The sequence below is a fragment of the Bombyx mandarina genome, chromosome 08, assembly GCF_030267445.1.
Source record: "Bombyx mandarina strain Sakado chromosome 08, ASM3026744v2".
In the NCBI taxonomy this organism is placed as follows: domain Eukaryota; kingdom Metazoa; phylum Arthropoda; class Insecta; order Lepidoptera; family Bombycidae; genus Bombyx; species Bombyx mandarina.
This window is the reverse complement of record NC_143215.1, coordinates 11,104,901-11,120,641: the sequence shown is the minus strand read 5'-3', so window position 1 is coordinate 11,120,641 and position 15,741 is coordinate 11,104,901. Positions and strand designations below refer to the sequence as shown.

At 34.5% G+C, this 15,741-nt stretch overlaps 2 protein-coding genes across 2 annotated transcripts; both read right to left on the bottom strand.

Annotated features, from left to right (window-relative positions):
- Positions 1-992: 992 nt before the first annotated feature.
- On the bottom strand, positions 993-11,308 carry LOC114251310 (sec1 family domain-containing protein 2). Its single transcript, XM_089729524.1, has 9 exons — positions 11,007-11,308; positions 9,937-10,188; positions 9,342-9,647; positions 8,834-9,006; positions 7,177-7,403; positions 6,582-6,751; positions 5,938-6,221; positions 5,206-5,367; positions 993-4,146 (listed from the first exon to the last, which is right to left on the bottom strand). The coding sequence occupies exons 1-9, from the start codon at positions 11,178-11,180 to the stop codon at positions 3,939-3,941; spliced, it is 1,956 nt and encodes a 651-aa protein (XP_089585650.1). The 5' UTR covers positions 11,181-11,308; the 3' UTR covers positions 993-3,938.
- Positions 11,309-11,611: 303 nt separating this feature from the next.
- On the bottom strand, positions 11,612-14,173 carry LOC114251312 (cytochrome c oxidase subunit 6A1, mitochondrial). Its single transcript, XM_028185527.2, has 3 exons — positions 14,015-14,173; positions 12,499-12,647; positions 11,612-11,909 (listed from the first exon to the last, which is right to left on the bottom strand). Exons 1-3 carry the CDS (start codon positions 14,103-14,105, stop codon positions 11,823-11,825), a joined length of 327 nt encoding a protein of 108 aa, XP_028041328.2. The 5' UTR covers positions 14,106-14,173; the 3' UTR covers positions 11,612-11,822.
- Positions 14,174-15,741: the final 1,568 nt, after the last annotated feature.

Genomic DNA, 15,741 nt, shown 5'->3' with positions numbered 1-15,741 from the left:
TTGCTAAATTATACTTCAATCACAAACATTTCATTTTTTATAGTGTATAATTTTGTTCAATAAATGCCTGTTATATCATTTTACACAAATCATTAAATCATTTCATGTTTCTACATAAGTATGTATAAAATAAAAATACATTGAATATCAAACTTTTAGTGGAATTTACATCGTCTATTTTGGGCTCTGTAATTATATAGTAGAGTGAATAAGAAAAATCATTAAATTAAAATAAAAACAATAAAAATGTACATCTATTTTTAGAAAACCGGCGCGGCGGTTTCACTCATAATACAAAATTGCTTCATTATTTTTTACAGTAATTAATAGTTAGTAATCATTTAAATAAATATTACGATGCTCTATCGTGAATTTCTTTAACGGTTAAATTACGCTTATATTAATTATTGGAACTTAAAAAAAGATTATGTCGAAGAAAGGTATAGAACTGATTGTAACTCGTGATAATAAGGGAGTAATGGAACTGTGTTATAGACTATTGTTAGACTTTTATAACGTTATTTAATTTAAATAATTATAAATGTTGTTTGTATAAATTCGTTTGTTAAATGATTTTATTTACTAAAACGCACAGTATATATATATACTTCTATATATAAAATTATTTCTATAATCAAGTAGATTCAAATTACGTTGTCTACATCACTATAGCTTGCATAATTAATTTTTAACAACGTAACTAAATAACTGTAGATAATAAAAAAGTTATTTCGTGATTTGAAATTTGATTGTATGCAGTATTTAATGAGTGATGTTTGTGGACTATAGTTTTGAATGGATTGAAATTAATTCAGTATTGTTCTATTACAATTAAGCTAGTCTGTTTTTTGTAATATGTATGGGATCTGCCAAAGCGATCGAGTTATCTAATTTTCGTCTGCATTCGTCATAATCCTATAAACAACCAGTCTAATGTTTTTTTTTTAGTATAACGAAAATTAAAACGATTTTTGTAGTAAAAAAAATAAAAGTTCTTGAATATTTATGCACTTTATTATTTCTGAACAAAATTAACATACATAACATCGAGTTCATACATCACTAATTACAATTTGTCTTGCATTGTAATTGCATTGCAACATTTTCGATATACATATATATATATATTATAAATTCTTAACTTATTGACTAGTCACGGCGTGTTTAGCCTAATTCTAACAATTTCGTCTAGTAAGTATTACGAAAATTTTGAGTTGCACTTACGTACCTATTTCTGCCGTGAAGCAGTAATGCGTTTCGGTATAAAGGGCGGGGCAGCCGTTGTAACTATATGGGTGGCACATTTACGTTGTAAATGTCTATGGGCTCCAGTAACCACTTAACACCAGGTGGGCTGTGAGCTCGTCCAACCATCCAAGAAAAAGAAAAAAAAAAAAACCTACGCAATTTTCTAATACAAATCATTTGTATCTAATCTAAACAAACTAAACAGTGACAAATAATTAAAAAATAATACGACTAATTATGTAGTATTTTTTGAGTTTTCCACCTCAATAATTTTTGGGTCAATATATTTAATGAAACCTTATTGTAAACAAGGTACAATTTGCAACATCCAATATGGAAATGTAATCGAAATTTAAGCTACACATATTATCATTATTATAGATGAAGCTAATATTCACAAAGCGTATAATAAATTACTTACTTCTTCTAAACTATAAATTCGCAAAATTTGAAAGGTTTAAATTATATACAACATAATAAAAATTTAGCCACCGTCTTTTTTATACGACTATTAAATTATATATATCTATATGTTAATTATTAGTGCAAATTACTTTCAAAATCTATTTTGAAGTGAACAGACGTACGCATAATATTATCTACATTATAGTATAAAAATAAACCACTAGTTATATAATGGAAAATATTTAAAAAAATCCACAGCGTTAATATTACTAACGTCTTTATTTAAATGCAAATTCCATAAACGCTATCCCAGTTATTTTCTCACCGAATCTCATCAGTGGGTCGCGATTCCGATCCGGTGGTAGACTCTGCGAAACTCTGCTGGCCTGTACTCAGGAGTGGAGTGAACCTTACGCCTTCTTTCCCAGAATTCAAACTATATCCATGGCGAATATCATCAAAATCCCTAAAGTAGTACGAGTTTAAAAACGTAACTTGAAAAATCTTAACGAAGGCTTTTAAATATAATTTAATTTTCGTGAAACAAAGCCATTCATATTCATATCCTTTTCCAAATTAATATGCACGAAAAATAAAAAAACAATTGAGGAAATGTGCGTAACACAATAAAAAAGACATGTGAGTCGACTATTATCAAAGCCGGCAATCTGACTTTTGGACAATGATTGGTAAATCAGAAAAACGAATTATTGACTTTGTATTCCATTGGCAGTCACAAAACTCTTCGGAACGACATCTTAGATAAATAACAGGTTAACTATTATCCTTTATTTAATGCAGGTTTTGAACCGTATCTTTTGAAGGAGACGATTATATTCAAATCAATCTGTATTGACATATCAATATTTTTTTTTTGTCCAAATGCACAGATTGCCACCTTTGATAATAGACGACTCATGTGTATGTTAAGTCTACACGGATAATTGCCATCATCCTGTCTAGTTCTGTCACAAAACAATGATAGATTCCGATTTAAAAGGATAGCCGTTAAGCTCATGGTACACGTTATGATATCTATTAGCTGTGGTAAAAAAAAACCGCCTATGATCAAATCAGAGTTCACTCATACTACCTACAGCCACTGCGCTCACCCACAGTGGGTTTCTAGAAATCTTTTCTACAACACACCGTCTGAACTTCGAAATGAACTTGGTGTTACCCGAGTGCTGTGACATGTTTTTCTTCGAACCTAGTTTTAAGAGTACTCGGCGGTAAGCAGCGATTTGGTTATGCCCCTGGCATTATTGGCGGACACGAGGGATGGTAATAGCACGCCATAGACCGAATGTTCATCTGTCTACAAGGGCAATAAAACATCATATGGACTATAACATCGCCCATGCATCTAGATTTATAAACAAGTTAAACTAGGAGCAAATATTCTCTATCGCTCTCCTATAATTAATTAACATTAATTTTAAGCCGTCGTGACCTAAAGGATAAGACATCCGGTGCATTAGTATCGAGCGATGCACCGGTGTTCGAATCCCGCAGGCGGGTACCATTTTTGTAATGAAATACGTACTCAACAAATGTTCACGATTGACTTCCACGGTGAAGGAATAACATCGTGTAATAAAAATCAAACCCCAAAATTATAACTTGCGTTAACTGGTGGTAGGACCTCTTGTGAGTCCGCACGAGTAGGTACCACCACCCTGCCTATTTCTGCCGTGAAGCAGTAATGCGTTTCAGTTTGAAAGCCGTTGTTACTATACCGAGACCTTAGAACTTATATCTCAAGGTGGGTGGCGCATTTACGTTGTAGATGTCTATAGGATCCACTAACCACTTAACACCAGGTGGGCTGTGAGCTCATACACCAATCTAAGCAATTTAAAAAAAAAACAGGTAAGCTTTGTGATCACACTCGGCTAAAGCAAATAGTTTCAAATAATTTCGTAAAAATTATTCTATTCGACGGTAGATGTCGCTGTTAACAACATTTAAGTTTTTTTTCCCTACCTAAGCTGATAGCCTTGAGAGGCTATATCAGCGTAACCTTAACTAGTAGGTGAGCTCACGGGGCTCAAACCGGAGTGTTGGTAACACTGACCCTAGCAAGAGCAGTGCTTCGCAGAATCTACCACCTGATCGGAAACGCGACCCACTGAGAAGATCCGGCGAGAAACTCAGTGAGCTGTGTGTGGGTTAATTCGCTCGTCGAGCCCTTCGTCGCAAGCGACGGGTTCGACGAGGACGGTGACCGGTGCTTGTGGTGCCTAAAAGCACCGTTAATGGATCAACATTTAAGTAAGTAGCTGCTATAAAAGCAAAACATCTTTCATAGCTTCGACCGGCGTCACGAACTTAGTGGCCCCGATGAGCACGGCGTTGTCGACGCCGCTCGTGATGACGCTGCGGTGCAGACGCTTGCATTCCTCGGCGGTCACGCCTCCGATCACGAACAAAATCACAGTGGGACTCTCGAGTGGATGTTTCAAAGTGCGAGATTTCTTGCTTGTCAGGATGCTGAAACCAATTAAATATAATATTAAATTTTATGACGATCTTCTTGATTATATTCTACCGCCGTTTGTTCTATTAATTGGTGACTAAAAGGCGGAACAGCCGTACAACGACAATACATTTTTTTTTATTGATTAGATGGTGAACGAGCTCACAGCCCACCTGGTTACTGAAACCCATAGACATCTACAACGTAAAAGCGCCACCACCCTTGACTTGAATTCAGACTTTACATCTCAAAGTGGGGAGCGTGTTGTCTCTATGGACATCCTGTCACTACCAACAACTAGGCAAGCCGTGAAGATTATTCATCTACACCTTTCTAATACTTAATTTACTTATGTAAAAAGATAATTAAGTTTACTTTTGTCATGTTAGGTTACATATCACGAATACTTGTCTTCGTTTTTTAAAACACAATATATTTATGTATAAAGGGTGACTTGTAATTCGACGTATTCCTTTTGGGATGTGATAATACATCTAATTTCCAACAAAATTAACCCTAATGTCCCTAATACGAAAATGTCTCGTTATAATAATAATAAAAAAGTAGTTCTAGTAAAAAAGTAAAATAGACCTTAATACAATTATGCCTAGAGTATATTGTATACTTTTAAATGCGGCCACATGAGATTCCGTCTTTTGGTAAGAGCCCGTCTTTTTCCTACCTATTTTAGTGACGTCGAGGCGTCATAATAGATTCACCGAACGAGTAGGTGAGCTCACGGGGCTCTAACCAGAGGACACTGATAACACTAGCCCTAGCAAGAGCAGGGCGTCGCAGAATTTAGCGTAATCGCGACCCACTGAGAAGACACTGAGAAGAAATTGCCCTTCATCGCAAGCGACGGGTTCGACGAGAACGGTGACCGGTGCTTGTGATACCTAAAAGCAGCGATAGTGAATCGGGAGGATCCGAAATGACTTGTGAGCCGTATTACCATTCCATATTCACGGTTTCTGTATTCAAATTAAAAGCTTTTACTGTAATTGTTATTCCAATGATTTTTGTTACACTTTACACGAGAGCCCCATATACATTAAAACTACAATACTCACTTCAAGCCGCTTCTCAGCAAATCTTTGATACCCTCATTTCTGTGTCGCAGGTCAGTTAGTTCTGGTCTATCCGTATCCACGAGGTCATCGACTAGCTGCAGTAACAAGCCGCGGTATTCGTGCCCAATTCCTGTCTCGCTTGTCTTTATTAACGAGTTGTATCTGTGTATTTAAAAACGTAATTGTATTTAGAATACAAGTCGTTAACTATATGATGAGGTCGGATGAATAGGTAACACTTCATACTTTCTGATCACTACATAGTATAAAACAAAGTCGCTTTCTCTGTCCCTATATTCCTATGTATGCTTAAATCTTTCAAACTACGCAACGGATTTTGATGCGGTTTTTAATAAATAAAGTGATTGAAGAGGAAGATTTATATGTATAATAACATCCATTAAATAGTGGAGAAATCAATAATAAATTACAGTTTCCGAAGCAAAGCGAGGGCGGGTCGCTAGTAAAGGTTAAGTAAACCTCGAAAGTAGTTTTAATTATTAACATTTCCATTTCTGTCGGAAATTTTCATGCATTACAGTTTGAAGAGACACATCTATGGGTTTGCTTAACAAATCTAAATGCATTGTTTTTTTTTTATTAAGATTTAATATGTGCCTGCTTTATTTTGTAGAAACTGACCCAGAAGATTTTCTTCTAATACAATGAGTGAAAAAAAAACAACTATTAAACAAATGTTTGCATATTGAAAGAATATTAAAAAAAACATACTTCTGCAAATTTTTCCTCATCAATGCTATTTCCTTTAGTCGCTTCAATGTTTTTTGAGAAATCTCATCACATTCCTCCGGTGTTACTATATGCCCTTCAACTTGAGGAAATAAGCTTTTGTGATCTTCGAACATGGCAACACTGAGAGCCTCAATTAGATCCTGTTCATGAGTTTTTGAGAATGTGACTTCAGTACCGCCGAGAGAGTATATGTGAATGATTAACGCGAGCAGATTATCCAAAGGCAAATTGCGTTCTTTACGGGATTTTATTAATGTACTCATCTGAAAATAGTTTGAAAGAAGGTAAAATAAATAAAAACTTTCAAAACTTATTTGTGTCTGTTCCCAGAATTCTTTTAGTTAATGATTTTTATTCACAATAGCTACCAAAAATCGGTTAACACTTAACTTATCTACTAGTACTGAATAGTTTCCTTTTCAGTTTACAAAACTATACTGTAGTACAGGTTTGTAAAAAATTACTAAACAGTCATTATTTGTAGACCTACTTAAATTGTTATTATTGAATCTTTAAGCTAAAATTATGAGCTTTATAGTGTGGTATATATGCTCTGCGAACCTTATGGCACCTGGAAAACCATCAACTCAGCTGCCCGTTTGAAGTAAGTACTAATAACGCACCTGTTGCAAAACACTAGTGGAGTCTCGGCTGGCACCCAAATTCTGAAGGACCTGTTTCTCTAAGCTCGCCAGGAGTTCCAATTGAGCTCGTCTCGGCGACTTCAACGTTTGTACGACGGCTAATGCCAGCTGTAGTATGCCTAGATGATTACTTATTACGTCATAATTCCCTGTAATGAGTTTTATAATTTTTAATATGCTTTTATTAGCTTCAGACTTCAGTATTTATGTCTGTAACGGAATCTTTGAACATGATTTTGACCCCCTTCAAAACGTCGGATTAACTCGAAATTTGGTATACTTATTAAGGACCGATGATAATTCAATACTAAAAAAATATTGATAAACAAAAAATTAAAAAAAAATATTATTCAACTAAAAAATGAAAAATAAATAATAGTTTAAAAAAACTAACAAAATACGCTTTTTTACAATAAAATCATTTTTTCTTACACTATTTTTAATTCAAATTTATTAAAATTAATTTTCTCTTTTTTAGTTGGATTTTCTATAAAAGCGTATTTTGTTAGTTTTTTAAACTATTATTTTTTAACACGTTTTCTTTGTTTACCCTAACCTATAAAATGAAAATTACCTTTAGCCGCCGTAACGATCTTGTCGACGCTCTGTGGAGTAACCCTGAGCAGAGTCTTGGGACTCGGTGACCGCTGTACGTCCAACTTTGACAATTTATTGTATAAATCAAACATCACTTCCTTTTGAGACTTGTTTAGCATGTGTTCAAAGGTTTGTGTGCATATATCATCGTTCGCGTGGTAGAGACAGCCCGGGCTTAGTTGTAGGTCATCTGGATGGGTGATTCTAAAATAATATATCGATGGTATAAAAACACATTTATTGTCATTTAATATACGTAACATTTAATAATGTACTTTGGATTATCCATATTAATGTTTTTTTTTATTGCCCATCGTAGTAATACGTGCTTACGTCCCACCTGATGGTGAGTGGGTACCGTCGCCTATGGACTTCAGCAATGCCAGGGGCAGAGTCAAGCTACTGCCAACCGCTTAATACTCTCCACAAGCCTCTTTTGAAGAAGGAACTGTTATAGCGCTCGGGAAACACCGTGGAGCAGAGCTCATTCCATAGCCGGATGGTATTTGGCAAAAAAACCCTTTGGAAACGCACTGTCGATGAACGCAGCGGTTCCAGATAATATGGATGAACTCTGCTCCGATGACGGGAGGTGCGATGATAAAAAGGATATGAGGGGATCATCTCAAAAAATTCCTCAGAGCACTCCCCATAGAACACACGGTACAAAATACAGAGGCATCCAAAGTCCCTCCGCAGACCCAGAGGTTCCAATGTTAATAGTAATACTGATATACAATTATTGTTTGTTTTTTCACTGGTGGTAGGACCTCTTGGGAGTGCGCACGGGTAGGTACCACCACCCCGGCTATTTCCGCCGTGAAGCAGTAATGTGTTTCGGTTCGAAGGGTGGGGCAGTCGTTGTAACTATACTGAAACCTTAGAACTTATATCTCAAGGTGGGTGGCGCATTTACGTTGTAGATGTCTATGGGCTCCAGTAACCACTTAACACTAGGTGGGCTGTGAGCTCGTCCACACATCTAAGCAATAAAAAAAAAAACAAAGTCATCATCAACTAAGATTAAATGTACTACAGGAGCACACATTAGCACATATTAAGGGCCACAAACTAAACTCGCAGGTATCGCTGTCCGTGCTGAAAAACGAGCAAACAAGATCTCCGTTTTGAACAATGTTTATGCTAGACAATGAAACTTGAACCCCATGTTTCAAGGTAGGACTCTCATTATGATGTCTGCAAGCTCCAGCATCATATAATAGACAGTTTGCCATGATCTCCTCTGTCTATTTAGAGCAAAAGAATACTAAAAGTATTACTGCTAACTACAATTTATGTCTGCTTGTCTACATCACATCTTATTTTCGATAATAATCTTTCTCTTATTCACTCACTCATTGTAACATGACATTGCATAAGCATGACATTTTGCTTGTCACCTCATCTAAAAGTTATTCTCAAGGTGCACTGTGCATCCTTTTTACTAATTATCCACCTAAGATATGTTTAGTCTTGCATCACAATTACTAAATAAAATCTAAACATTTATATGTGATATAAATTTCATATAAAGCAAAATATTTGACTTAAGATGGCGGCAGGTATTTCTAACCAATCACAGTGCTGGATATCCTAATTTATTTGTATATATTGAGATTTTAGTTTATTCTTACACATTAGCTTCACAAAGCGGAGACATATCAACGGCAACTTCATTCGAATGCCCTGGGAACTTTGGTAAAACTGCCAACACTTTGTCCAGAACAGATTCCATAGAATGACTTGTCACACTGCAGAGATCTAAGGTTCGGTCCACTATTATTAATGACGCAGGATTCGTGCAATTCTGGAATAAAGCAATTGTACTGTTTTTTTATTCAATATCAAAAAGAATGTTGGTCATCTGAAATAACATTATTTATACATTTATTAAGATCATTATTATTACTGGTGGTAGGACCTCTTGTGAGCCCGCACGGGTAGGTACCACCTCCCTTAGAACTTAGAACTTATATCTCAAGGTGGGTGGCGCATTCACATTGTAGATGTCTATGGGCTCCAGTAACCACTTAACATCAGGTGAGCTGTGACTTCGTCCACCCATCTAAGTAATAAAGAACATAATATATATTGTAATAAATCAATAAAATACATATGAACACAGTAAAATCTCATAAATACCTTTCTCCTCGATAGACAAACAGGTGAATTTTCTAGAACACCAGCTAATAAAGAACTATAGGTTCCCATGTAATAGACATCCTCTTTCAAGTTCATCGATTCAAACATGCTATTAAGACAACTGGCTAATCTTCTTATCTGAGATCTTTCCTCACTCTTTAAAGTATATAGATCTACTGAAGTTGTCTCCGGTGTCAGTCTACCATCATAGAGAGGGAACATGGCATGAAATGGTGGAGTCAGAAATACTACATTTGTTGGAGAAATTGTGAAGATCGGTATGTGCACTACTTGGACGGCACATGGCTGTAAAAGTGATTTTATTACACTTAATATTTTGAGATTTCAATTATAATAAAAATAAAAACAAAACATTTATGCAACTGTGGGTACGAATCTATGTATAAATAGGCAAAAGCACAGATAGGTCCATTTTGTTTTTTGTCAACTCATTTTTCTATACAGTCAAACACATTGATAGGTTTTATTCAACATGTTAGCATGGCTAATAATAATCCGAGCAAATGAAAAATGTTCAAATACATACAAAGTCTTAGTAGTTCATTTAAATAATCCAGAATAAAAGGCTACTCACACTTCTTCCTATCCACTGAACCATCATATCCTCCAGCATCTTAGTAGCCTCTGCAGGCCCTCTTCCAGCAGTGATGACATCACTCACATCTTTACCTTCATGGAGCTCCAAGTATACAACATCCAAACTGACACATGATATCAGTGTACAATGTGAGAAATCACTGTGTTTGATAATGTCTTGTATTGTACGTAGTTGTGTGGAAGTAGTCTGGGTTATGAATACTCCTTTCCTTTGATCTTTTGTCGCACACTGTGAATCCAAATTTTAGTCAATCATAAATGGAACCAAATCAGGTTTTAAATTCCAAAAGTGCAGAAAAATTCAAAATTTTCCTGCATTTTTAAATTTAATGTAAATAATATAATGATATTTGTTTAATTAATTGTTAAACATTATTAAATTTTAACTGTTCACACATTTAAGCACACATTGGACAAGTCATCAATCCATTAATAATTGTACTAATAATCATTAGTGTATTCATCTGAACTAGATTTACTTTAAATAATTTTTAACAACTAAATAGATATAAATTTCATATAGCATCCTAGTTACGTCAACATTTTCCCAGTCATCATTCTCGTCGATCCCGTCGCTTGCGTCGAAGGGCTCAATGAGTAAATTTACCCACAGACACAGCCCGCTGAGTTTCTCGCCGGATCTACTCAATGGGTTGCGTTTCTGATCTGGTTGTAGATTCTGCTAAGCATTGCTCTTACTAGGGTTCGTGTTAGCAACGTCGTCAGGTTTGAGCACCGTGAGCTCACCTACTAGTTAAAGTTGTGCTGAAATAGCTTCTCAAGGCTATCTATCACCTTAGGTAGGAAAGAAAACTACATTTTCAATGTTATCTTCTTCACTTATAGTTGTTATATACTTATGACTAAGATCCTCTCAGGTGGATACAATAATGTTTGCCTTGGAAGGTTTGATGGTTAGTAGTCATCGTCAACCATGGATGTAAAAAATTCCAGAAGTACATACAGCTAAATTGCTGGTTAATTAAATCATAAACAAAAGACTAGTCATTAAAAATAAAAACATATTGTACATAGGTTTAAATTAACCTCAAATGGAGATAAACTTTTAACTGCAACAGCACCTCCTTCCAGCAGGTTGAAAAGGCCCCCATCCCAATGAAGACATTCGGAACTAGCATCATCCAAGAAGACAACAGCACCAATAATTCTGTTGTAAACTTCGGCCCACCAAGTCTTACAGAATTCTTTTACAGATGACATTTTGAAACAATTAGCCACTTATTTATTTGATTAATTGCTAGGATTTAATACGTTTATTGATTGCTATAAAATATTAAAGGCGCCTTCATTTGAGGTGAAATTTACAAATTTGCATTCATTTTGAGGTTTTTGCAATTTCTTAATTCATGCATTGAGGGTAAAGGTAATATAGCCCATACAGCCGAAAGAATTATAAACAAATATTATGTAATGAAAGAAACAGATACTGTGCGAGAAGCAAAATTAGTGTTATTATGAGGTGATAACACGAAATATGTATTCCATTTGTGACATATGTTAGAAATTTTATCGGTATTCATTAAGAAGTCTTACGTCTTGCCTTTCAAACTAAGCTCATTTCTATTTCGCGGCAGAAACAAAATGATTGATCCTGCACGCTCACAGTTCTACTGAAATCAAATCGACACAACTTTTATTTTCCCACATATTTTATTACTACTTCATCTTAATTACATGTTATGTTTAAAAAGAATGTGACATTTTTATTTATAAAGTAACTATCAAAGTGAAATTTTAATCCAATAAAACATAGAAAAAAAAATTGCTTTTTTTTAATCTTTTAATAACTTAAAATATATGAATGTTTTGCAGACTAACTTTCTAAAACAAAATTATTGTAATTTAGTGGTCATCTTCATAACCGCTGGGAAGGGCATTCACATGAGGGTTGTGGAAAAGGGACTTCTGTCCATCACCCCATGGGAAACGCTGAAAACGTAAAAGGTTATTAGTATAATATATACATTCTTAATATGTAGTAAAAAATAAATATATTTCCATGTATCCCTTGGTAAATTACAATGTAAAACATTCATAGAATATACTAGTTTTAATGAAAGATCTATTAATTACTGTTGCCTGGAAGAGATTGCTTTGAGCAGAAACGAAGAATTTGTTTTTTGTTTATGTTTAATGCAGATTTTCCTATTTTCTCTTTTCATTCAATGAAGTCATTGACTTTGAATATTGTTTTAAGAAAATTAAAACAAAATTCACTAATAAGCTCTACTGTATTAGTTTCATTATTTCTTTGCTTTATAAAGCTACTAGCGACCCGCCCTCGCTTCGCTTCGGAAACATTAAAACAAACATGAAACCAAAAAAAAAAAATAAAAAAAAAAATGAAAAATAAGTAGCCTCGAAACAAACAAACAAACAAACAAATCTTTCCTCTTTATAATATTAGTATAGATTACCTTTCTTTCTGTTTAATTATAGTAACAATAAGATGAACAAAAAGTTCAATATTCTTAGTCCACACGGCACAGCCATATTTGAAGAAAAAAAATTTATTTACCTTTGTACGAATGCGCATGTATTCATAAGGAACAAATGGCGGACGTTCATGGTGTTCCTCTTGGTGAGCTAAGTAGGCATTTAGCATTCCGAGAGCAATAGCTGGGAATGCCACGAAGAAGGACATCCTTTTCCATAATATGTAGCCACCTGTGACCAACAAACATATTGTTATTTTTGAATCTATATTAATCTATTGAGATAATAATATGGTGTATTTCTAATGAATAATCTAAAACTAAAGTTTATATTTTGTCAAATTACTTGCACTAGATTATGAAGGATTTTAAATGTTGTTTACAAATTAATATTGATCCAATTGATAAACTACTTTGATAAAGTTATAAATTAAGAAAAGAAACAGCACTAAATTTAACATTCTTCAGCATTCATTGAATATGTAGAGATACATATTTTGCACAAAATTGTGCACTTGCATGAAGATGCACAAAATTGTGATGGATCAGGATTGAAGAAGAATGATAATAAAAGAACAATAGATGTATGGATCAACAGCAAATCAATATTTAAATAATTCTGAAACAGCACTTGTTGTAATTATTTAGAATTAAGTTGTCAGTTGACTATATGAGAACTTTTTTCTGAGAATTGGCAGTTTCATTAGAATTTGGAAGTAGGCCGGCCACATATGGTATTGCACTGACATTTGGAAGGGCACAAAATTACTGGAGTGGAGACCTTGTACTGGACATCGTAACACGGGCAGATGAAGCGACAACCTGGTCAATAGCTGGTAAGGACTGGATGCGAAAGACAAGAAAACTAAAGAAATGTAATGCATATTAAAAGACCTCAACATTAGTGGACACAAGTTAAAGAAAAGAATGAGAGAGTAAAGGGGTAGTTTCATTTCTGTGGTGGAATCTAATAAAACATGATAATATTGATGATAGGATAACTAATTGACTGTGCATTTATCTGGTTATTTTATTCTTGTGTCCTAATAATTTGATTTTTAAGACATAGATAAATCCTTTTTTTTTTGTCTGCAATGGCACCTGGCTCATAAAACAGTGAAGTGGTTTGTGAGGCCCAAAGTTAACAGTGTGCCACCACTTGTCTTAATTACTGTAGTGTAAGTCTCAATTTATATGTGTATAGGCCTTCCTACCCCTAAAATCAGGATATGTCATTTTTTGTATCAATATTATACTCGTACTGTATGATGGATTTTTGAATCAAAACTGAATCACATCATCACATCAGTTTTCCTTTGAGTTTATTATTTCCATACCTAATTAATCCAATTAGGTATTTCATATTATGCAGATACAGGGTTTCTATGACGGACTTCAGTTTGAGGAACGGTAGAAAAGCGATGTTATAGAACTAAAAAACTTAAGAAGCATACACATAGTTTAAGCTTGAAGGACCCCTTTAATATTTATATGCAGGATTTTCATAAAGTAAATCACATAACTTTGCAGGAACTGTGATAAGAAAAACAGGTTATCTGATTACATAAGTTTTTGGAAAATCCATAAAATATACTTTACCTCCATGCCCGCCAGCAGTAGCAGCATGCGAAGAAGCACGCGCATTTGTTTTTAAGAAAGAAATAGCAGCTCTTCGTAGAATCGAAGTCATTTTTCTTTGGGAATTAAATCGTTACGAATGAAATATTAAAGGCAATTGTCAAACGTCAGTTATAGTTGACTTTGTTTTTTTTTAAGCATGGAACAATGTTTGTCAAGCACTGTCAGCCATCTAAGTAGCCATGCAGAGGACAGCTAGAGAAGACTGTATTAAAAGTAAGTATTACGGTTTACTACCTTACTACCTTTAAACAAGTACCTATCTCTAAAATGGCGTTATGATACTAATATTTGTTATACTTGAAAGAAAGTACTAAAATAAATGGCTACCAAAATAAAATTTATTTATTACGGTTTTTTTCTGCTGTAATCCCATAAGAGATAGGCCCTCCTACTTTGTTTTCCAGACCCCATAATCGGACATTAAATCGGACAATAAATTTCAGGAATAAAAAGGGCTTAAATATTTTTTAAGCTTCAAAAAAATATTTTTTCTTTAACTATTTCAACGGCTCTATGTTTATTTTTCATCATTAACAGCTTATTTAATTCTATCTACTATTGGACACATGCCTCTTCCAAAGCACGCTCTCACGTTTATATTTGTTTGTAAGAAATAAAAAAAAAACAAATAAGTAAATCAGAAAATGGCAATTTCTTATAAATTCAGGATTTTTTCTTTATTAAGTTAATAACGCTAACATAAAATTGCTCAAATAGTTAAGCTGAGAGAGATTAATTCTGAATTTAGAGACTCTAAATAGAAGTGAATTCATTTTCTACATTCAATGGAATTTAGAATGGACGGAGTGAGTAATGGAAGAGTTTTGGTAGAATACATAGTGCACTTTTATTAAACTAAAACGATACACTCGGAACCAGTAGACTTTGCTAGTGGTTAATTGTGTTTCTTACAAAATATGAAATATTTCATTCAAACAATATAAAACATATTAAAAATATAATAGCTATCGCATGTATCCTGTGCGCTAGTGTGCAAAACTATGCCATCTCTTGACGATTCCAAGAATCAAACAGATTCGAAGACGCTTCAAAGAATAATCGCAAGATTAGAAGTCATAATAGATGGCGCTTTATCATCGCAAATTATCAAGAATTAAATATTTTTTTTACAGTATCCTATAAGTAATAGCAATAGTATTATACACATATCAATTTTATTTCTTGAATTTATTATCAATGCATCTATGAAAATTGTCTATGCACGGTAAAAATGGGTGACCTCGCAGGACTTTCGGTAGCAGCGGCTTGGCTCTGCCCCTGGCATTGCTGAAGTCCATGGGCGACGGTAACCACTCACCATCAGGTGGGCCGTATGCTCGTCTGCCTACAAGGGCAATAAAAAATTTAAAAAAATCACCCCTACGAAGCGACGTAGGTATTTTTATATTACTTACAAAATTTTGTTTTCGGTGAAAGAACTTATATTATTAGTGCATATAAATTTACAGCGAAATAAATGATCATCTTGTCTATCATGCAGAATCGTGTTCCTAGGCCATCACACACAATTTTTATAGAGGGACACGCGGGTTTATGGCAGCTCGGCTCCGACGGCATCCGCAACCGCGCGCTACCAACTAATAACGATGTTGGCCACCATTTTAAATGCTGCTATGACGAACTGCATCTTTCCCGCGGCGTGGAAAGAAGCTGACGTTATCGGC

Bases quoted from the DNA above. Each gene is read 5' to 3' on its own strand.
- LOC114251312 (XM_028185527.2), bottom strand. From the start codon at position 14,105: ATGACTTCGATTCTACGAAGAGCTGCTATTTCTTTCTTAAAAACAAAT. The intron at 12,648-14,014 runs GTAAAGTATATT...TGTTGGTCACAG, and splicing joins TACTGCTGGCGGGCATGGAG to GTGGCTACATATTATGGAAA. The intron at 11,910-12,498 runs GTAAATAAATTT...TTACGTTTTCAG, and splicing joins ACATGCGCATTCGTACAAAG to CGTTTCCCATGGGGTGATGG.
- LOC114251310 (XM_089729524.1), bottom strand. From the start codon at position 11,180: ATGTCATCTGTAAAAGAATTCTGTAAGACTTGGTGGGCCGAAGTTTAC. The intron at 6,752-7,176 runs GTAATTTTCATT...AACTCATTACAG, and splicing joins GATCGTTACGGCGGCTAAAG to GGAATTATGACGTAATAAGT. The intron at 4,147-5,205 runs GTGAGTATTGTA...AATTGGTTTCAG, and splicing joins TTGCTGAGAAGCGGCTTGAA to CATCCTGACAAGCAAGAAAT.